At 42.8% G+C, this 17,328-nt stretch overlaps 1 protein-coding gene across 1 annotated transcript in view; it reads left to right on the forward strand.

The window, feature by feature from the left end:
• The window catches only part of dmd (dystrophin), a 334,110-nt gene that overhangs the window by 280,156 nt on the left and 36,626 nt on the right, over positions 1 to 17,328 (forward strand). Inside the window, exons 66-67 of the mRNA XM_040141867.1 lie at positions 2,629 to 2,689; positions 6,111 to 6,146. Coding sequence (XP_039997801.1) covers positions 2,629 to 2,689; positions 6,111 to 6,146 — 97 coding nt within the window. The remainder of the gene's footprint in view (positions 1 to 2,628; positions 2,690 to 6,110; positions 6,147 to 17,328) is intronic.

The raw sequence follows: 17,328 nt of genomic DNA on the forward strand, positions 1-17,328 counted from the left end.
AGAGTGTTTATGAAGACTGTGACTCATTTGGCTGCTCACCGAACCTATGCTGGTGTATAGATCTGTTTGTGAAACTTGTTTTTTTTTTTTTTTTTTTTCTCGGTTTTATCAGTGAATTCCAATATGACCCCAGCACTTAACCCAAGATGTTCCAAGGTTCTCTTCCTTATCACAGTCACATGCGGAAGAAAGCATATGGATTATTCATATGAATACGAAAGCCCCTCATTGAGCGTTCAATTGATTGAAATACATGTGCAAATAGATTGAATAGGGCTATTCTCTCCAGCCTCTTCAATGACAAAACTCTTCAATGTTGCACTTGTTTTATTTCCAGTGGATAATTCACCTTTCACTAAACCCCATCCACTCATAGCTTAGCAGCCGTAACCTGGCACGTCAGGCATGTCAAGCTTCAGATTTGCATGGAGCTCTAGTAAATGTGATACTCTGTATCTAAAGAGTTCGGAGGGTTGTATCTATTTTTTGAGAATGTGAACAGCAAAACAGTAAAATCTAACCTCTATGTTGCTTGTCCAAGTCCCTTTTACAATAGTAACCATCCAAACAAGTTTTTGTTAGAACAAATGTCATTTTCCATTGTCCTTAGACTGTACTATAACAATTTTACTGTTTTACTGACTGTCATACTCTACCACAATAATACGGCTAACTAGCTACCCCACAGTACAAGAACAATGTTTCTTTATTTCTTTCTCCTGCATGGATCATCTAGTGGTGAGGATGTCAACTTTTTGCCATCAACATGTAGCTTTAGCCTCAGGCTTTTGCACATTATCACATAACTGTTTCGTAGTTCTAAGTGCATATTAAAGAACCTTTTACAGGATTCTCATTTTGAAACTGGTTAGTCGGAGACAGAATGAGCTAACGATAGCTCACTGGCTAGCTACAGCTGATAGAATTTGCTTTCTATTTTCCATCTCAGCTGACAAAATCGACGGTCGCTGGCTTGCAATGAAAAACCTACTTTTGTCTACACCAGTCCGAAATCACCGGCATATTGCCTGAACAATTATTAAGAATTTGGAGTGTTAAATACGCTGTCACCACCACTATCATTGGAAACTGCGTGTGTACTGTTAGAGAAAGGAAAGCTTGTCAGGCGTAGCAAAATCTCATTTTGACCATTGGCTAAGTGGGACTTCGTGAAGGGTGATAGGGATTAATTAGATAATATTATTACTAATAATTATAATACAGTCTAACTTTGGTAAATGATAATTATACATATTTTCAGAGCAAGTACAGTTGGAGTTTGCTGGAAGACAGTTTAGGTTTATTAATTTAACTGTCAAAGGTAAACAGCAGTTTTTGGAATCAGTTCCCAACAGTCTTATTTCTTGACTTAACAATTTTTCACTTACGTTCATCCATTTTTGAAAAGGTAATTAGAGCAGCAGCTTTATTAGAAAAATTACAAAACAACCAAACAAACAACAAAGAAAAGAAAACAGACAAGAATACAAAGCAGCTGTAAGCAACAACTGTCGCTGTTTCTCTTGCCCTTAGTGTTGGTACACTATCACCAACATATCCACAGCTGCATGTGAATGGCATTTAAAAGGAAAATGACAAAGGACCAAAAGTAACTCACGGAATACATTCAACATCACAGATTAACCATATTTTTAAAAAAAGGATGATTTTTTTTTTTTTAGAGACGTCCACCTTGCGCCACTCGTCAAATTGCTTTTTCGTTTAATTACAGCTCATCTGCAGAGTAATTACAAGTGATCAAAGATCACAACATCACTCTTGCACCACAGGGGTTCTTGTAAGAAAAAACGACAGGCAGAAAAATGAAACAGAAACTTCAGACACAAATGAAGTGGTTGAGTCAGTTAGACTGTGGAAGAGGTGGTAACAACTACACACATAAAATATCATGATATCAAGGAGAAAAACAGATTGGAATATCCCTTGTATAGGAGTTAAAATGAAGTCTTTGGGGATGACGCACTATTCAGAGTGTCACATTCGTCCATGTATAAATGTTCCATCCAGCTTGATAATGGAAATGTAAGAGGTACAGCAGGACAGCTAGAGATGGTGATGGGGTTATAATAACGATGACTGTGATGATAATCATGTGGATTTGACTGCGGGAACAGTGAGAATGTACATGTTTTTCATATCTTCCTGCTATGTTGATATACACAGCATGTGTTCTGGCATTTTCCCCCACAATGCACTGCTCTGTTTTTAACTGCATCAAATTTTACCCATAGGCACAATAATGCTTATACAGCGGGTAGCTTCAGCCCACCGATCTGAATGGTTAGAGATGTATCCAACTGTGCTGACAACTCCCAGAAAGCACGGTCTGCTTTAATAGTTGATGTGCCCACTCTTGTGGGCATGATAAGTGACATCATCTCCAATAACTCTTGTTTTTCTGCTGTTTTTCATTATCATGTATATGACTTTGAACAAAAGTTTTTATTACATGGGATGTTTTGGTAACTGCACATTTCCTGAATGGGCATGCTTTTGTTAGACCTACAGGATGTTGATGCTGCAGTAAAATGTGTGTGTGAAAAGCTTGATAGCCTGCCGACCGTGTGAACAGTTGTTGTGACTCCTGTTTTTTCTCTGTCTCAGCAGGATCCGTAGAGAGCCCCTTCGAGCAGGGCATCTCCCCAAACAATGTGCCCTACTACATCAAGTAAGTACAGACCTCTGAGCTTTGGCCCAGCACGGTCCACTTCCCTGCTATTTACATACTAAGACTACAGAAAAAATTCTGACCTGCATCTTAATTTGGTTCATACTGGCTCTTGTGAGGCGGACAGATAATTGAAACCGGCTAATGTTCTGGTTAAATGTCATGAAAACTTCAAGGAGCACACTTTGTAGTTTGAGTGCACTAACCTTTTAACAAAGTGGAGTGTGCTTTGCTTTGCCACTAAATGCAATATCCAGCCCAAGCTAAAAGCGTCTTGAAATGGTTTTTGATCATAAAGCTCAGTAGGGCAACAGACACCACCATGCAAATCTAAATTTAGAATTGTGACTCTGGACTCTGTTAGAACCTGTATTTTCAAACACGGGTTTCTAGACCTCCTGCTAAACATTGTTTATACCCTTTAAATGGGTTTAGAGGATAAGGCTGGTGTAACTCTATCTTTTTCTTATTGTCAACAAATCCCATGAAAAGCCCAAAACCAACAATGTGTTAGTCTGTTCAATGTGTCTGTTGCTCTCAGCTCCAAGCTCATTAGTTCTTACTAAAGACATAAATCTTTAAAAACACTTAACAAGTTGTTCAGTTCCAAGGATCAATAGTTTCCTATTACAGCTGGTCACTGTTGTTTTGAGCAAAACCTTATGCAAACAGGATGGAAATAGTGCATTTGTTGGGGACTATTTTCCATGGCGGATAATCCACACATCGTGCTTTAGGCAGTATTTGGGGCAGCAGGTTGATGCATGTGGGACTGAGTCAAAATGGTAATGACGGAACACGTCACCAAGTGCAACAGTGTGGCTCACTGATGTGTTTTAATAGTTTCTGGTCATCAATAGAGCTCTACGGCAGAGAGGAATGAGATGTATCAGGCTTTGGATACGCACACAGTGCATGTTGGTAGGATACACTCATTGTTGTTTGGGGTCTGCACATGCTGACAAGAAGAACGATTTAGACTATCACCAGATTTAATCTTTTAAACATGAGTGTTTCTGTGTATGTTGTATATTCATATGAAAATCCCAATAAGTGCACTGGCTGGACACTGTGTCTCTTCATCCCATACCTTTTTATCTAGCAGGAGGCGTAAACAAAATTAGAACCATTTAAATATTCCCACTCTTCCCAATGACCAAAACCATCCCAACGTTCTCTCTCCTGACTTGATATGTCATTGGCTTTTGAATTGTATTATGTCCCATGTAATGTCCCTCCCCAGAAGCTTTATTCAGCAGGATCATACAAAGGAGGCGAGATGCAGCCAAAATGTTGTTTCCTGACTTTTAATAAGTTAGAATGGATGGTTACAGCGTGACCGATGTTGTTTAGTCTTCGACTGTTTACTTGCCTGGTATCCCATATGTAATTCTGTCAGAGATTCTTTCGTTCAGTCTTTCTGTCTCTCTTTGAAGTATTCATCCGTCTGTTTGTCAGCTCATGCATTTCTTCGTATGTTGACGTCCATCCATCTACCTACCAGTTTGTCTTGAAGACCCAAAACAAAAGTGAGTGTATCTCAACGCGTCAGCAGTGCAGCTTTACATTGAATTGATCCTGGGTCAGACCAACAGGAAAAACATTTGTGGTGATTATACAGTTGGCTCATGAAAGGATAAGCTTGTTTTTCCTCCGGCTGGTAGCTGAGTCACAATGTCGATCCTTCAGAGAGGGCAGACACTTTGACAGTTTGGACACTGGTCCTTTTGGTGCCTTAGCCTGTATTCTTTGACATGATCAGGACAATGTAGGGAGTTGAAGTCATTGTTACATCTTGTATAATTCTGCAATTCAGTCGAAACTATGATGCTAAGTTATCCACGGGGTAAATGTACAGTATAGGAAAAAACACAACTAAAAGCAGACAGAGTTACTCTCCATAGTTCAATCAGCCTTTTCCCTGCTGATAGATAACATGCTTATCTTTACAAGGCTCAAATAATGTGTTAATATATATTCAAACTTATATAACAATAGTTCTCCAAACTGCCACCAACTGCCAGATGTTTTGTAAGTCTGGGGTTAGTAGGTAAAAAAAAAAAAAAAATCGATTTATTTACGTCATTATGTCTCGAAATATGCTTGTCGAGCAGCTGAGTCCCAGGTCGCCCTGCAGTGCTCTGGCGAATGCTGGGAGACTGTTTATTACTCATCAGCAGATAGCAGAAGTTTTGGAGGTGGGACGTGTTAGCGTAGTAGTAAGCACAGTCTTACAACGGTCTGCCTCGGCACTGCAGGATGCACCAACACGCGTCAGACTGTTGCTGAGTTGCAAAGGAATTTTCACTAAGATAAAGATGGGAGATAATTAGGTAATTATTGGATTGTTGGAGCCACATTGAATCATTTGCCTGCAAATTATCCTGCGCGACTGGATACATTAATCTATAAGCAGATGTCCTCATTAATTTAAGTAGGTTAGAGGAAGGCTAAGATTAATGTAGAGGAACGTTAACCTCTTCAGCGCTGCCAGACCTGGCAGTGGCTCCAACATTACGAAGCCACGTTGCTCGGCCAAGCATTGTTCAGAGCCACTGAATTTGGTTCAAAACGCGAGTGGATAAACCAAAGTGCGAGCATCAAATTGCATATGATATATAATAGTTGGAGCAAACAGATAGACAGTGTCATTCAATGTAGAGAAAATAAATTAAGCTGGACCATCTATTGTAACGCTTGAAAGAAAAAGTAACACTTTTCTCCACTAACAAATGAAAAGTTGAAATCACTAGCAATAATGATAATAATAATAATGCACTAGCATGTTCCCAGCTTGCTAGCATGTTAGCCGTTGGCTCACTAGCTACAGTGGTTCACTAACTGCGAATAGTCCCTGTGTCACCAAGCCTCTAGCACCACGTCTTTCGTGCGCAGACGGACTTCATTGTTCACCATTTTGAAGTGACACACACAGACACACACACAAACACACACACACACACACACACACACACACACACACACACACACACACACACACACACAACAGCATTACATTAAAAGTTAGTCAGCTAATGTGCTGTTAGAGCTTAGCTATTTGACAATCTGGTTTTATACGTGTCAATGAGTTAGCCCTCCACCTCCTATTCCTAACTGATTGGTCAGAATCAACCCCACACTGTGACTGGTCAGCCTCACTTCCTGCTTCTTCTACAGTCAGAGAGCTCTCAGAAGGCTTGGTAATCAGCAACTAGCCGCTTGGCGTGTTTAACTGTGAATGGCTGAGTGAGAGAGACTCCATTAACTGGCACGACACGCTTGGTCGCTCTCGAGTTTACTATAACTTGTAGTTTGACGCGGAATTAACACACTAGAGTGAGAGAAGCACATTCAAGAGAGAAAGAGGGAGGAAGAGGGAAGGAGGGAAAGAGAAGTGACAGATTCTTCTCTCCACATGCAGAAAGAAAGATGGACCTGACCAGATCACGGAGATGCTGTGAGTGCCAGCTGACCACGCACACACACCCACACACCCCTGTCTGTGCGCGCGTACACACACACACGCACACACACACACACACACTGTTTGCAGCATGAACTCCCACACAGTATATACAAACAGACACATGCACATTAACATGCACACATCAACACACTGTATATGGTGAAAAGTATGTGGACATGCAAACATTACACTCATGTGGTTGTTGGAGATGTCATTCCAAACCATGGGCATTAATATGGTGCTGTAACAGATTCCGCCGTTCTTCATTTACTCAAGTACTATTGTTGTATTTTATACTTCTACTCCATCAGTTTCCGGGGACAACTATTGCCCTTTTTACTCCACTACATTTATCTTATAGCTATGGTTACTAGTTATTTTAAAGATTGTGATTTAATATACAAAATGACATTGCCTTATAACTCAGGCTACAACTAATGATTCTTTTGTTGATTAATCTGACAATAATTTTTGTATTAATCAGTTACTTATTTGCATCCAATAAATGTCTGAAAATAGTAAAAAATATCCATTGCAATTTTCGAGAATCCAAGGTGACGTCTTCAAATATCTACTATTATCTAATACTTTTACTTTTGATACTTTTAGTACATTTACTAAATAATATTTAGGTACTTTTACATGTATGACTTTTACTTGTGGTGGATTATTTTTTCATTGTTGTACTGCTACTTTTACTTAAAGAGGCACTTCAATAAATTTGCATGTGAAAGCTACAAAATGCAAGCCCCGGAAATTAAGTTAGTGCTAAAGTCACGACAGGAGCAGGCGACCACAAGTGCATTCGCATATAGATTGACAGGCGTGAAGTCCCTCCCCCGACCTCCTCTGATTGGTTAAAAGGACGAGGCTCGCCCAGAAACTGTGGAAGGGAATATCTCTTCACCGCTGCCAGGCTGTCCAATGAGCCTGAGTCATAGAGGCCTTTGACAGCACATCTCCCTATTAGGACATGTGCTGCAGCATATTTCAACTCAAAAATATTAGCCCAAAAAAGTTTCATATTGTAGCTTTAAGATCAGTTTACTTGTCATGGAAAGTACTTCTCATACTTCTCGTATATTGTCCGGATGAGCTTTCTAAAGCCTGAGGAAATTATCATGACAATGTCATCTTGGCTTGGGACCTGCAAGTTTGAAACAGAAAACCTGCAAGTAGAGATTTCAAGTTAGTATGAGTCAAACTCTAAAAGAGGTTGGAGCCTACATTTCCCACAGTGCAGCTCAGCTATTTCTTTCATTAAATCCTCTTGGCCTAGTAAACACCAACGCCTTTCTGAGTTTGCCCCGCTGCTCTGAGTTTGACTGTTGTTTTTCCAGTCCGTGTCCCGCGAGTGTCCAAACTCGGTGGAGGTGCGACCCACCGCTGCCTTTCAGGCACCAGAACATTAGTGAGGTCAGCCACCGATGTTGTGCGATGAGGCCTGGCTTGCCGGTGGCGTTCCAGTTCACCCCAAAGGGGTCCGATGGGGTCGAGGTCAGGACTCTTGTGATGACCTGTCAAATTCTTCCACACCAAACTGGGAGAACCAAGCACCGTCCCCAAACTGTTGCCACAAAGTCGCAAACACACTGTTGTTGCCAATTATCGTTGTCTGCTTCACCGCAACTTAGGGGCCCAAACCATAAAAAAAAAAGGCCTGGACCAGAAGTGTGCAATGTTTACAGGGGTATCCACATCCTTTTGGCCATATCCAGTACACTGCACGCTTCACACACTGCGGCATACGTTTCATCCACCTAGGCTACAGCCTACACACACTTAACACACCCACACTGTGTCTCATGCATACACACACTTACGCATACACATTCAGTCCGCAGCGCAACAGCATATGGTCGACCAACTGCCTCTCGTGCACGATCACTTGTCCGCTACTTGGGGTGACTTCCTCAAACCTGTGACATCCATCTTGCCCCCCCCACCCCACCCCCGTGCTAGGGAGTGTTTGATTTGCCTCACTGCAGGCGAGCTCCCCCAGGGGGTAGAGTACTCATTTCAAATCCATAAGCTCCTCAACAATCAGTCCTCGGAATTGTTTAATGTGTTGAATGCATCCCGCTGTGTCCTTTCCCTCTTCTCAATCTCTCTGATACACACTCACACCCACACACACTCAGGTATAAAGACACACTGTTGTGGGGGGATGAAATAACAGTTGAGACCTGTCTATAAATTACAGGCAGTTTTCTCTTTGCTGGTGCAACATAGTCTATATTTCTCTAGCCTTGAACACTGATTCCCAAAGCAGAGACCCCCCCTCCTCCTCTTCTTCCTCCCCTCTCTTTCTTCCTGTTTCTCCTCTCTCCTGTGAGCCTTGTTAAAAGCAAGAGGCACCCTTTTCTGTCTCCTTCACAACCTTCTTTTCCTTTTTTGTCTTTGCCTCTTTTCCTATCTTTCTTCCTCACTGTCCCTCTTTCGCTCTCTCCATGGCATTGAATGTGGAAGCCTTGAAAAGCAAAGAGCCCCCCCCCCTCTCTCCCTCTCTCTCTCTCCCTCTCTCTCTCTCTGTCTCTCTGTCTCTCTCTCTCTCTCTCTCGTCAGGGAGGTGAAAAACCTCCTCGGATGGTGTCGAGGCTCCTTTGCTTTCAGATACAGCGGGATGGGGGAAGGGAGGCAGAGGCAGGGAGCCTCAGCTCCGCCTCGTCTCGCTGAGCTGCGCCAAGTTTCTCCGGGAAAGTCAGGACTAGCCCGGAAACAGGGGAAGTTTAATTTCAAAATAAAGGCATCTACAATTTCATTTTTTTCCACATCATTTGCTGTGCAGGCATTAAACGTATGTCCTATGTATAGTTATTTAGCCATCTACAGCCAGGGCCTAAGGCCCATTGTTATTTTGATTTTAGTTGGTATCGTAATTTAATAGTGCAAATTCAAAAACTAATTCTGAATGAACCAAATTGACACGCTTAGAGAACCTTTTGCGACCCCTTACCACAGGCACTTTGCAGGGTTTGTAACCCAGACTGTACTTATGCCTAAATTTAATTTCGACACAGTGGTAGAAAGGATTTCAACCTGCTTTTCACCTGCTCTATGAAGGATATGTGTTCGTTTATTCATGGCAGTTTATACTTCACACAGAATCTTACTAATGGCTATATAGCCCCAGTCAGTACCGCTCATGTATTAGCATACATTCAGGTCGCAGAGGTGAACACTGACTTCTCTAAAAGATAATGAAAGATTAAAAAAAAAAAACAAAACAAAACATAAATAACCTGTTTCCCAACTAGTGACTCTGTTTTCTATCCGTTGTAGCTGGCGGGTTCCCATCTTTGATTTGATTCCTAAACAGAGGCACAACTCGACAACAGCGTCCACTGTGGGGAGCTGGCTCACCCCCCGTCAGCCGGTGAAATCCCCGGCAAGGGGTCCCACAGAGTCCGGTTATAGCCTCCAACTGCAGGGCAAATTGTAACCTGGGAGTCGGTTATTCCTTAAATTACGACCGAGAGGATTTTATAGATCCCCGTTGAGATGTTGTGCTGAATGTACCCACGTCTTGCAATATTTAGTTTATTTTTTGAAAAAGAAAAAGAAATCACTGCATCTTTCTCGCGAAAGCTTTTAACGTGAAGCAATAAGCGGAAGTAGTCTTTGTTGTATTATCCGGTGGCATGACCCTCGTGTCTCGCTGGCCAGTCAGCCTCTGCAACCCACTGCCGCTGCTTGCAGAGAGGAGCACACAGCCAGACACACACACAGGCACACACACACAGACGGTAATCTTGGACGCCTCTCTCCGGTGGGTGAGGACGCTCGTTCAGACCGCGGAGGGGGTCGGGGTATCGCCACGGTTTCGCCCGGGACTCGGCTCATTTCCACGGGACTCGGAGGGGCTTCGATCGGCCGGCGATGCGAGAGCAGCTTCGGAAGTGAGTGCCGGGATGGGGACTTGTTCGCGGTGGGGATAAATAATGGTGATGGTGATTGTGCCGGTCGTAATGCAGTAAAACCTGCTCGCACGGACGACCCGCTGGCTCGGGGTTTTCATGGCAAGCAGAGAGAGAGAGAGAGAGAGAGAGAGGCGGCGAGTTGGGGCAGAGATATTCTCCCCAACATTCCGCAGATAACAGGCGTTATTTCGCCCGGACCCCAGAATATGCGCAAATATAGGCGTGGGGATGTTTCTAAAAACTCGACAAAGACGCGTCAAGATTTGATTTCGGACACGGGGAAAGAGATTTGCTCACTTCTTGTGTGCTGTTAGCCCGAGTCCACCCGAAATGCATCCCGATTGAATGTCACCTAGGCTGAGCAAATGCATCCAGTGGCCAGATTTGAAAGCATTCAATAAAAATATGCCGGTATAAGTTTAAATGTATGTTTTTTTTAGATCGACGTGACGGAGCCCATAGCGCATGAAAAGGAGCCTTCGATTTTTTTCCCACGGAAATGCGGGAGAACGGCTCCGTGTGGTGGCCATTAAACCCCAAAACAGACCCTCTCTTCGCGGCGGCCGCTGGCCGCGGTTGTTGCCGGGGAACCGGGCGAGGTGTGCGGCCAGCGAACCCCCCCCCCTCCCTCCCGCCGGTGCCCCGAACCGTGCGTTTCGTAATTCGGAATCCGTTCTGTCTGCCGTTCCACCGCTGCCTGCTGGGATCGGACGAGCGGCACTGGATGCTCTCACGCAGAACGGGACTGCCAGCGGTGGCCGGCGTTTATTTGCTCCGATGTGTTTGAATTTGGCCCGACAGGGATTTGTGTTTATTTATGCGAGTGTGTGTGTGTGTGTGCGCGTGCGTGCGTGTGTGTGTGTGCGCGCGTGGTGCGTTTGCTGAGCTTTTGTAAGGGAAAAGCGCACCTACCGAGCGAGGCAGCGATGTGTCACTGTGTGGCATTCCTCCACAGCCAAAAACGCGCACACACGGAGGTGCAAACAGTCACCTCCGCGCCAGCAAAGCAGCCTGGATTCGTCTGGATCAGTGCGTTTTTTGCACGGTGTGTGTGTGTGGAGGTGTGTGTGTGTGTGTGTGTGTGTGGAGGTGTGCGCGCCGTGCACGGTGATTTGGATGTGCTGCGTTGGTCTATTTTTGGCAGGGAAATAAAGCCAGGCCAATTGTTTGTATTTTTAGCGCAAACAGCGGTTTGTTTGTTTTTTAAGGTCTACGTGTGCTGTTCGTCCGCGGTCCAGATCCTCTGTTGATCAGTTTTTAGTGGGATGTGGTTGTCCTGCCCTGACACTTGATGGATCTCTATGCATATGTGTGTGTGTGTGTGTGTGTGTGTGCGTGTGCGTGTGCGCGCGCGCCTCAGGAGTTGGTGAAATGAGAGCAGAGGATGCGGGCTGGCTGGTACAGATTTTTGGCACCAGTGTGATTGCAGGTGTGTATCTATGTGTGTGTGTGTGTATGTTTTAAGGCTTTTTATCCATCAGCTGTATTTAGTCAGTGCACACATGCTAACACTCACACAAGCACGCACACGCACACACACACACACAGATGCAACTCCAGTCGCTGGATTGTGGTGCTGACATGCACAGGCATGATTGTTAAGGCTTGTGTGTTTTCTGTGTGTGTATTTGAAGTAGATGATTATCAACCACGAGCTCTATGGCTTTTTCAGGGTGAGTTGTCTGCATTCAGACAGAGTGGTGGAAGAAACGTTCCCAAATACGAACTGCGTCGGGTCAGGTGTCAGGTTTGAATTGGTTCAGATTAATAAAACGGACTCTAGATAATTGCAGCAGCAAGAGCTTATGATAAAAATCTATGTATCGGCGTGTGAGAACGAACCTGATGCAGTTCATTAAACACTTGCTCAAAATGCCAGTCATGAGTAAAAAAAAGAAATTTTGACCAGCAGCTGTCAGATGTTTTAAGATCATACATCATAACCATCATCATTAAGCCTCAGGGGATAATTAGCCCACCAGAACCCTAAAATTTAAGAAAGGATTGTTGGCCAGACCAGATCCACCATCACTGCCAGGAAAATGAATCCTCTCGAGGCCTTCGGTTGTATTTTAAAATGATAAATAACGATTTCTTGTATCTAGAGAATTGAACTATTGAAGGACTTAAGTCAGGCTGGGTATAAAATTTCCACTCACACAAACATACGATGTGATTGTAGCAGTGATGATTATGGCAATGATGGATTAGATTTCACTGATTTCAGAAAGGTTAGATTATAAAATAGCCAATGAGCTGTTTACTGAGGGAACAGTCGTTCCCAGTATTGACTACAATCATGCATATTTACCAGTAGTTTCAACCTCCTGAAGCCAAAGGTATCAAAAGATTTATTTCTCTCTCCTTTCTTGCAATTTCACATTGATTATGACAGCAAGCAGAGGCTGTTAAAACATTTGCCAAAGGTCACAAAGTAAAATTTCTGAGGAATGAATTTGTTCCATTTGGCATCAGTCACCTCTTTGTTGGAAGTTGAGCCACTGAAGTATGAAGACTGTATGTTTTTTACGTTACATAAAGTTTGTGGTTGGACAGGCCCACCACTCAGCTGATAAAATACAGTGGAAATGGCACTAATGACAAAGCCACCGCTTTCACTTGTAAGCCATCAGTTCAAACTGCCGAGAGAGCTCAGGTAACGTAGCGATGCGATTGGTGGGCTGCAAACCTTATGACATGGGGCTGTAACTCGAAGGGCACAAAGTCCGGAATCGATGCTTTTTGATTCGATTCTCGACGATTCAGTTACATCGGATGAGTACCACTGTTGCATCTACGTTCAAGAAGTGAGCAGCACTGTTGTTTCCTTGAGCATAAAATGGTGTAACGTGCACATTACGGGCTAAACTGTAATAACATTACCCGGTTATAAAACTTTGGACCAAGTATGTATGTGACCGAAACATGACACATCTATATTTCACATCTGTACATCCGTACTCAAAACAGTTGAGCAAGAATAATAAAAAGCCTGCACCACTTGCAAGGGCATCATCATCCTGCATGTTTTAAAAAATAAATGCAGTCCCACAGAGCTCCACATGGACTATCAGTAGTAGATGCTTCAACTAGGAACAGCACATCCCCTTTAATGATCACTGTGAGAACAGACAGGACAGAAACGGAAAGTCTGCTCACTAATTCATCTGAACTGTTTATGCTGACAGGACATCAACCTGATACCTGCAGACAGCTGTTAGCTGGTGTTCGCTCCCCGGCAGGGACAGACTGGCTAAAGTAGAATCCGTACACTGCTCACTCGACTTCCACGGCCTCACATCTCATAGCCGGAGATAATAATGTCTTCAACAAAACACAAACCGAGTCCAGATCAGTGTGCAGAGTCTTTTATCAGGCTGTCCCTTCAGCAGATGCCATCTCTAGATTCACGACGAGATAGCCAGAGTCAGCTGACATCTTGATTCACGATTGTCACGTAAACTGCAGCAGGTCCACAGTTTATGAGACTTTCACTGCCAGTTCCTCTGCTGATTTGGTCTGAACAGTTTGCAAGCAAACAAGCAACAAATAGCTTGTTTTGCCTGCTCAACCATCCCGTACCTCAAAATGTCCATTTTAGAGGTGAAACAATTAGGCCTTTAGGTAATTAAGCAATCGACAGAAAATTAAAGACCCCCCCCAGATATGTTTTATGACACATAAACACACCCTGCTTTGAATAATAATTAGTGTCTTAGATTTTTTTTTCCACAAAAAGTTTTAGATAACTAGTTAGAAATTCTTAAAATTACATCTATTTCCCCTCCTTTATTGAAAAATCAAGAATCCCTGAATATTAAATATTGTTCATTTCAAAAGTTTAACTGTTGGAATCAAGGTGTGTCCTACTTCACTAAGAAGTCCATTCTCAGTGTATTTGGTCTGGAGGTTTCAAGTTTCCACATCGCACTTAAGTGTACTGATCAAGTACATCAGTTTTCACAATGTGAAGTTCAAACAGACAAATCATGGAACAATGAGCCAAGCACATTTTTGACTGGAGGGGGGGCTTTAACCAAGCAAGGGTTTTGATAAAGAATCTTTTGACACTTTGTCATACAAGAAAGCCAAACATTCTCTGGTCCCAGCTTCTCAATTAAAAGGATTTTTCTGCTTTTGTCTGTTTTGTGTCATGGTATATTTAATATAGTTTTTAGTTTTATAGTGTTGGTCAGACAAAACACGCAATTTGAAGACGTCCCCCTCGGTCTCTGTAAAATTATGATGGCCGTTTTCACTATTTCCACGCATTTTATAGACCGGATAATTAATCAGTGAAATACTTAGGAGATTGATCTACAAAGAAAATAATTGTTTGTTGCAAGAAATCAGCAAATCTGATGAAAACATTTTTTCTCTGAGTTCCTTTTTCGTCCAAAAATTCTTTATAAATGAGAAAACCCATCAATGAGCCACACCGTTGCACGCGTACCTTCATCACTGTGAACACATACCGCAGTATGTAGTCCGGGCAAGGTTGTGTGTGCACAGCCTAGGAAGGAATTGTTAAGATTTGCACTGGGTAGGAAAGTAAGAAAATATACTGAGAGACGGACCAACGCATTGTTGATTTCGGTCTCTGTTAACTAGAAGAAAAATGGACAATAGCTAGACATGTAATTTAATAAATTTCCTGGTGTTGAAATGGGATGCAAAAAGTTACCATGTTTCTAAAATAGTAACCTGTCATTATAATAAATGATCACAATGAAAATACAGTAATTATGCCTTTAGGTTTTGTCAGTACCTTTTAGGGTCTCTTTCACAAGCAGCTTCCTCTAATAACTCGCTGATGAATGTAGCTTTCATGTTTTGTTTTGTTTTTTTCGCCCGCTTTTCCTCCTCCTCACATCACATCACATCCCTGAAGGCCATTGTCTGAGCTTATTCAGACGCCTAGTGTGCGGGAAACATTCTGTTGGGGCTCACTCTCAATGATAGGCAGAGGAAGACATCACCATAGCCCATAAACCACCTTTAATCATTCATCCAAGAACCGTAATTGACTGCGGCGAGGAGTGACACTCGTGTGTCTGTGCGAATCCATTATTTAAAACGCCTATCTGTCACTGCCGCAGTAAGCTATTCAGCTGCCTGTTGCCTGCAATATGTAGCATTGTGTGTTCACATGTGTGGGTGTTATTGTGTGACAGCACTTGGTGTGTTATGTGTGTCAAATAATGACTGCAGTTCAGTCCAACTTTAAGCTATGCTCCACAGAAAAATCTCTTATATTTCTTGGGGAAAAAAACAAGCCTTGAGAAGTAATATGTTCAGATTCCAGTTTTTTCTTTAGTGTTAGAGAAATCCAGGTGCTTGTTGGCTGTGCAGTGTGAACAGGAACCGTGAGCAGTCAAAGCAGTAGGACTTGCAGATTTTTGCCAAAATGTAAACAAGCAGGCTACATGCTAAAAACATTGACATGTACATCGTTTGAAGTTCACTATACAGACAGTTAGCAAGGTTAATCTTCAGTAACCTCCCATCAATTTTCACCAGATTAGCTGCGCAGTTGCAGGATGAAGCTTGACTGATGCTGCATAGCTGCTGTTTTGTTCCTTATGATCAGACATTGAAGCCTGGCGCCATAGTGACTTGACAGTAGAATGGGGAGCTGACAAACTTAAGTTGCTGCAACTAACAGTTATTTTCACAATCGATTATCCTGCCATTATTTTCTCGAATAATCCGTCTATTTACCATCAGAAAAATGTTAAAAATGTCCATGACAATTTCCTGTGTCCCAACGTGTTGTCATGAAGTATTTCATTTTGCCCAGCCAGTCCAGAGCCTAAAAATATTCAGTTTACTGTAAGTACGTCTGTCCGTCCCATTCTGGTGAACGCGATATCTCAGGAATGCCTTGAGGGAATCTATTCCAATTTGGTGCAGACTTTCACTTGGACGCAAGGAAGAGCTGATTAGATTTTGGTGGTCAAAGGTCAAGGTCACTGTGACCTCACAAAACACACTTTTGGCCATAATTCAAGATTATGACAAAATACACTCAATACCTTTCATTTAATTCCTTCAAAGTCTTCACTACATATTATATGAGTCTGGGCAGACATGGATGTACACCGCTCAGCCACATTCGGACACAACATCAAAGCCACTAACTGGTTTTAAAGTTGTGGCTAATTGGTGTAAACTGCAACTTGACTGGTTGTGGGAGGCATAGAACTGCGAGGCGGTAATTCTAGTTTGTTCAATTATCCCGTTGGGACATCTGGTTAAAATTGGAAGGACTGCAGTTTGGATTTTGTAGACATACTGGAACAATGTGTATTTAATAGGCGTGTGTGTGTATAAACTGTCTGCTACTTTAAAAAAACAAAAACAAAATCATTATCCTCCTGTTTGAGGACAGGTGGGTGGTATGGCAGAGACAGGAGCGGGGTATTTGAGGTTTGAAGTCAATGCAATAGCGAAATGTAATGCCTTATTGATCCCTTTAGGGAAATTGTTTTTGGCTAACCTCCTGGGGTGTATTTCTGCCTCTGATTAAGGCGGTGGCATAAATACAGCCCTGGCTCAAGGACACACGAGCAGGGTGGAGCTTGAACCCAGGTCTCCTGTTTCCTGGCCTTGTTTTTGTTTCATAAAAGATGATGAGGAAATCTTGACTTACTGATGAAAGTCTGTCTTCATTTAGCCAGTTAGCCAGCTTAGATCTCTCTCGCCATCAACTAACGACTTCACCAGTTTAGATCAGCGATGTCAGCCGTATGCAGGCAGATAACAAGCACGCTGCCGTGATGAAAAAACTGCGCTGGGTGGAGGGATGTACGATTCAAATCCCTGTATTGCAAACAAATCCACCATGTCCTTCACAGCCACAGAACAAAAGCTGATAATCCAGTTTTATAACCAAGAAGGTCGTAGTGTAATGGCTTAATCAAATCTGGCAGCTGATTGCAAACTGCATCAATGCCAAAGATACACGAGCAGTCCTGCAATGCAGTGAAAATGTGTTATCATTTCGGCTCCTCCGTCTATTTAGATTTAACTGAAAGAGTCCAGGAAGGCTACTGTGTGTGTGTGTGTGTGTGTGTGTGTGTGTGTGTGTGTGTGTGTGTGTGTGTGTGTGTGTGTGTGTGTGTGTGTGTGTGTGTGTGTGTGTGTGTGTGTGTGTGTGAGTGAATGTTCCGTTTTTGTCAAGGTGTAATGGTGAGTCTCTGGACTATTCCACTGGCTGATTTAAACACTAAATTGGTGATTGTAATGTAAAT

The sequence above is a fragment of the Xiphias gladius genome, chromosome 13, assembly GCF_016859285.1.
Source record: "Xiphias gladius isolate SHS-SW01 ecotype Sanya breed wild chromosome 13, ASM1685928v1, whole genome shotgun sequence".
In the NCBI taxonomy this organism is placed as follows: Eukaryota; Metazoa; Chordata; class Actinopteri; order Istiophoriformes; family Xiphiidae; genus Xiphias; species Xiphias gladius.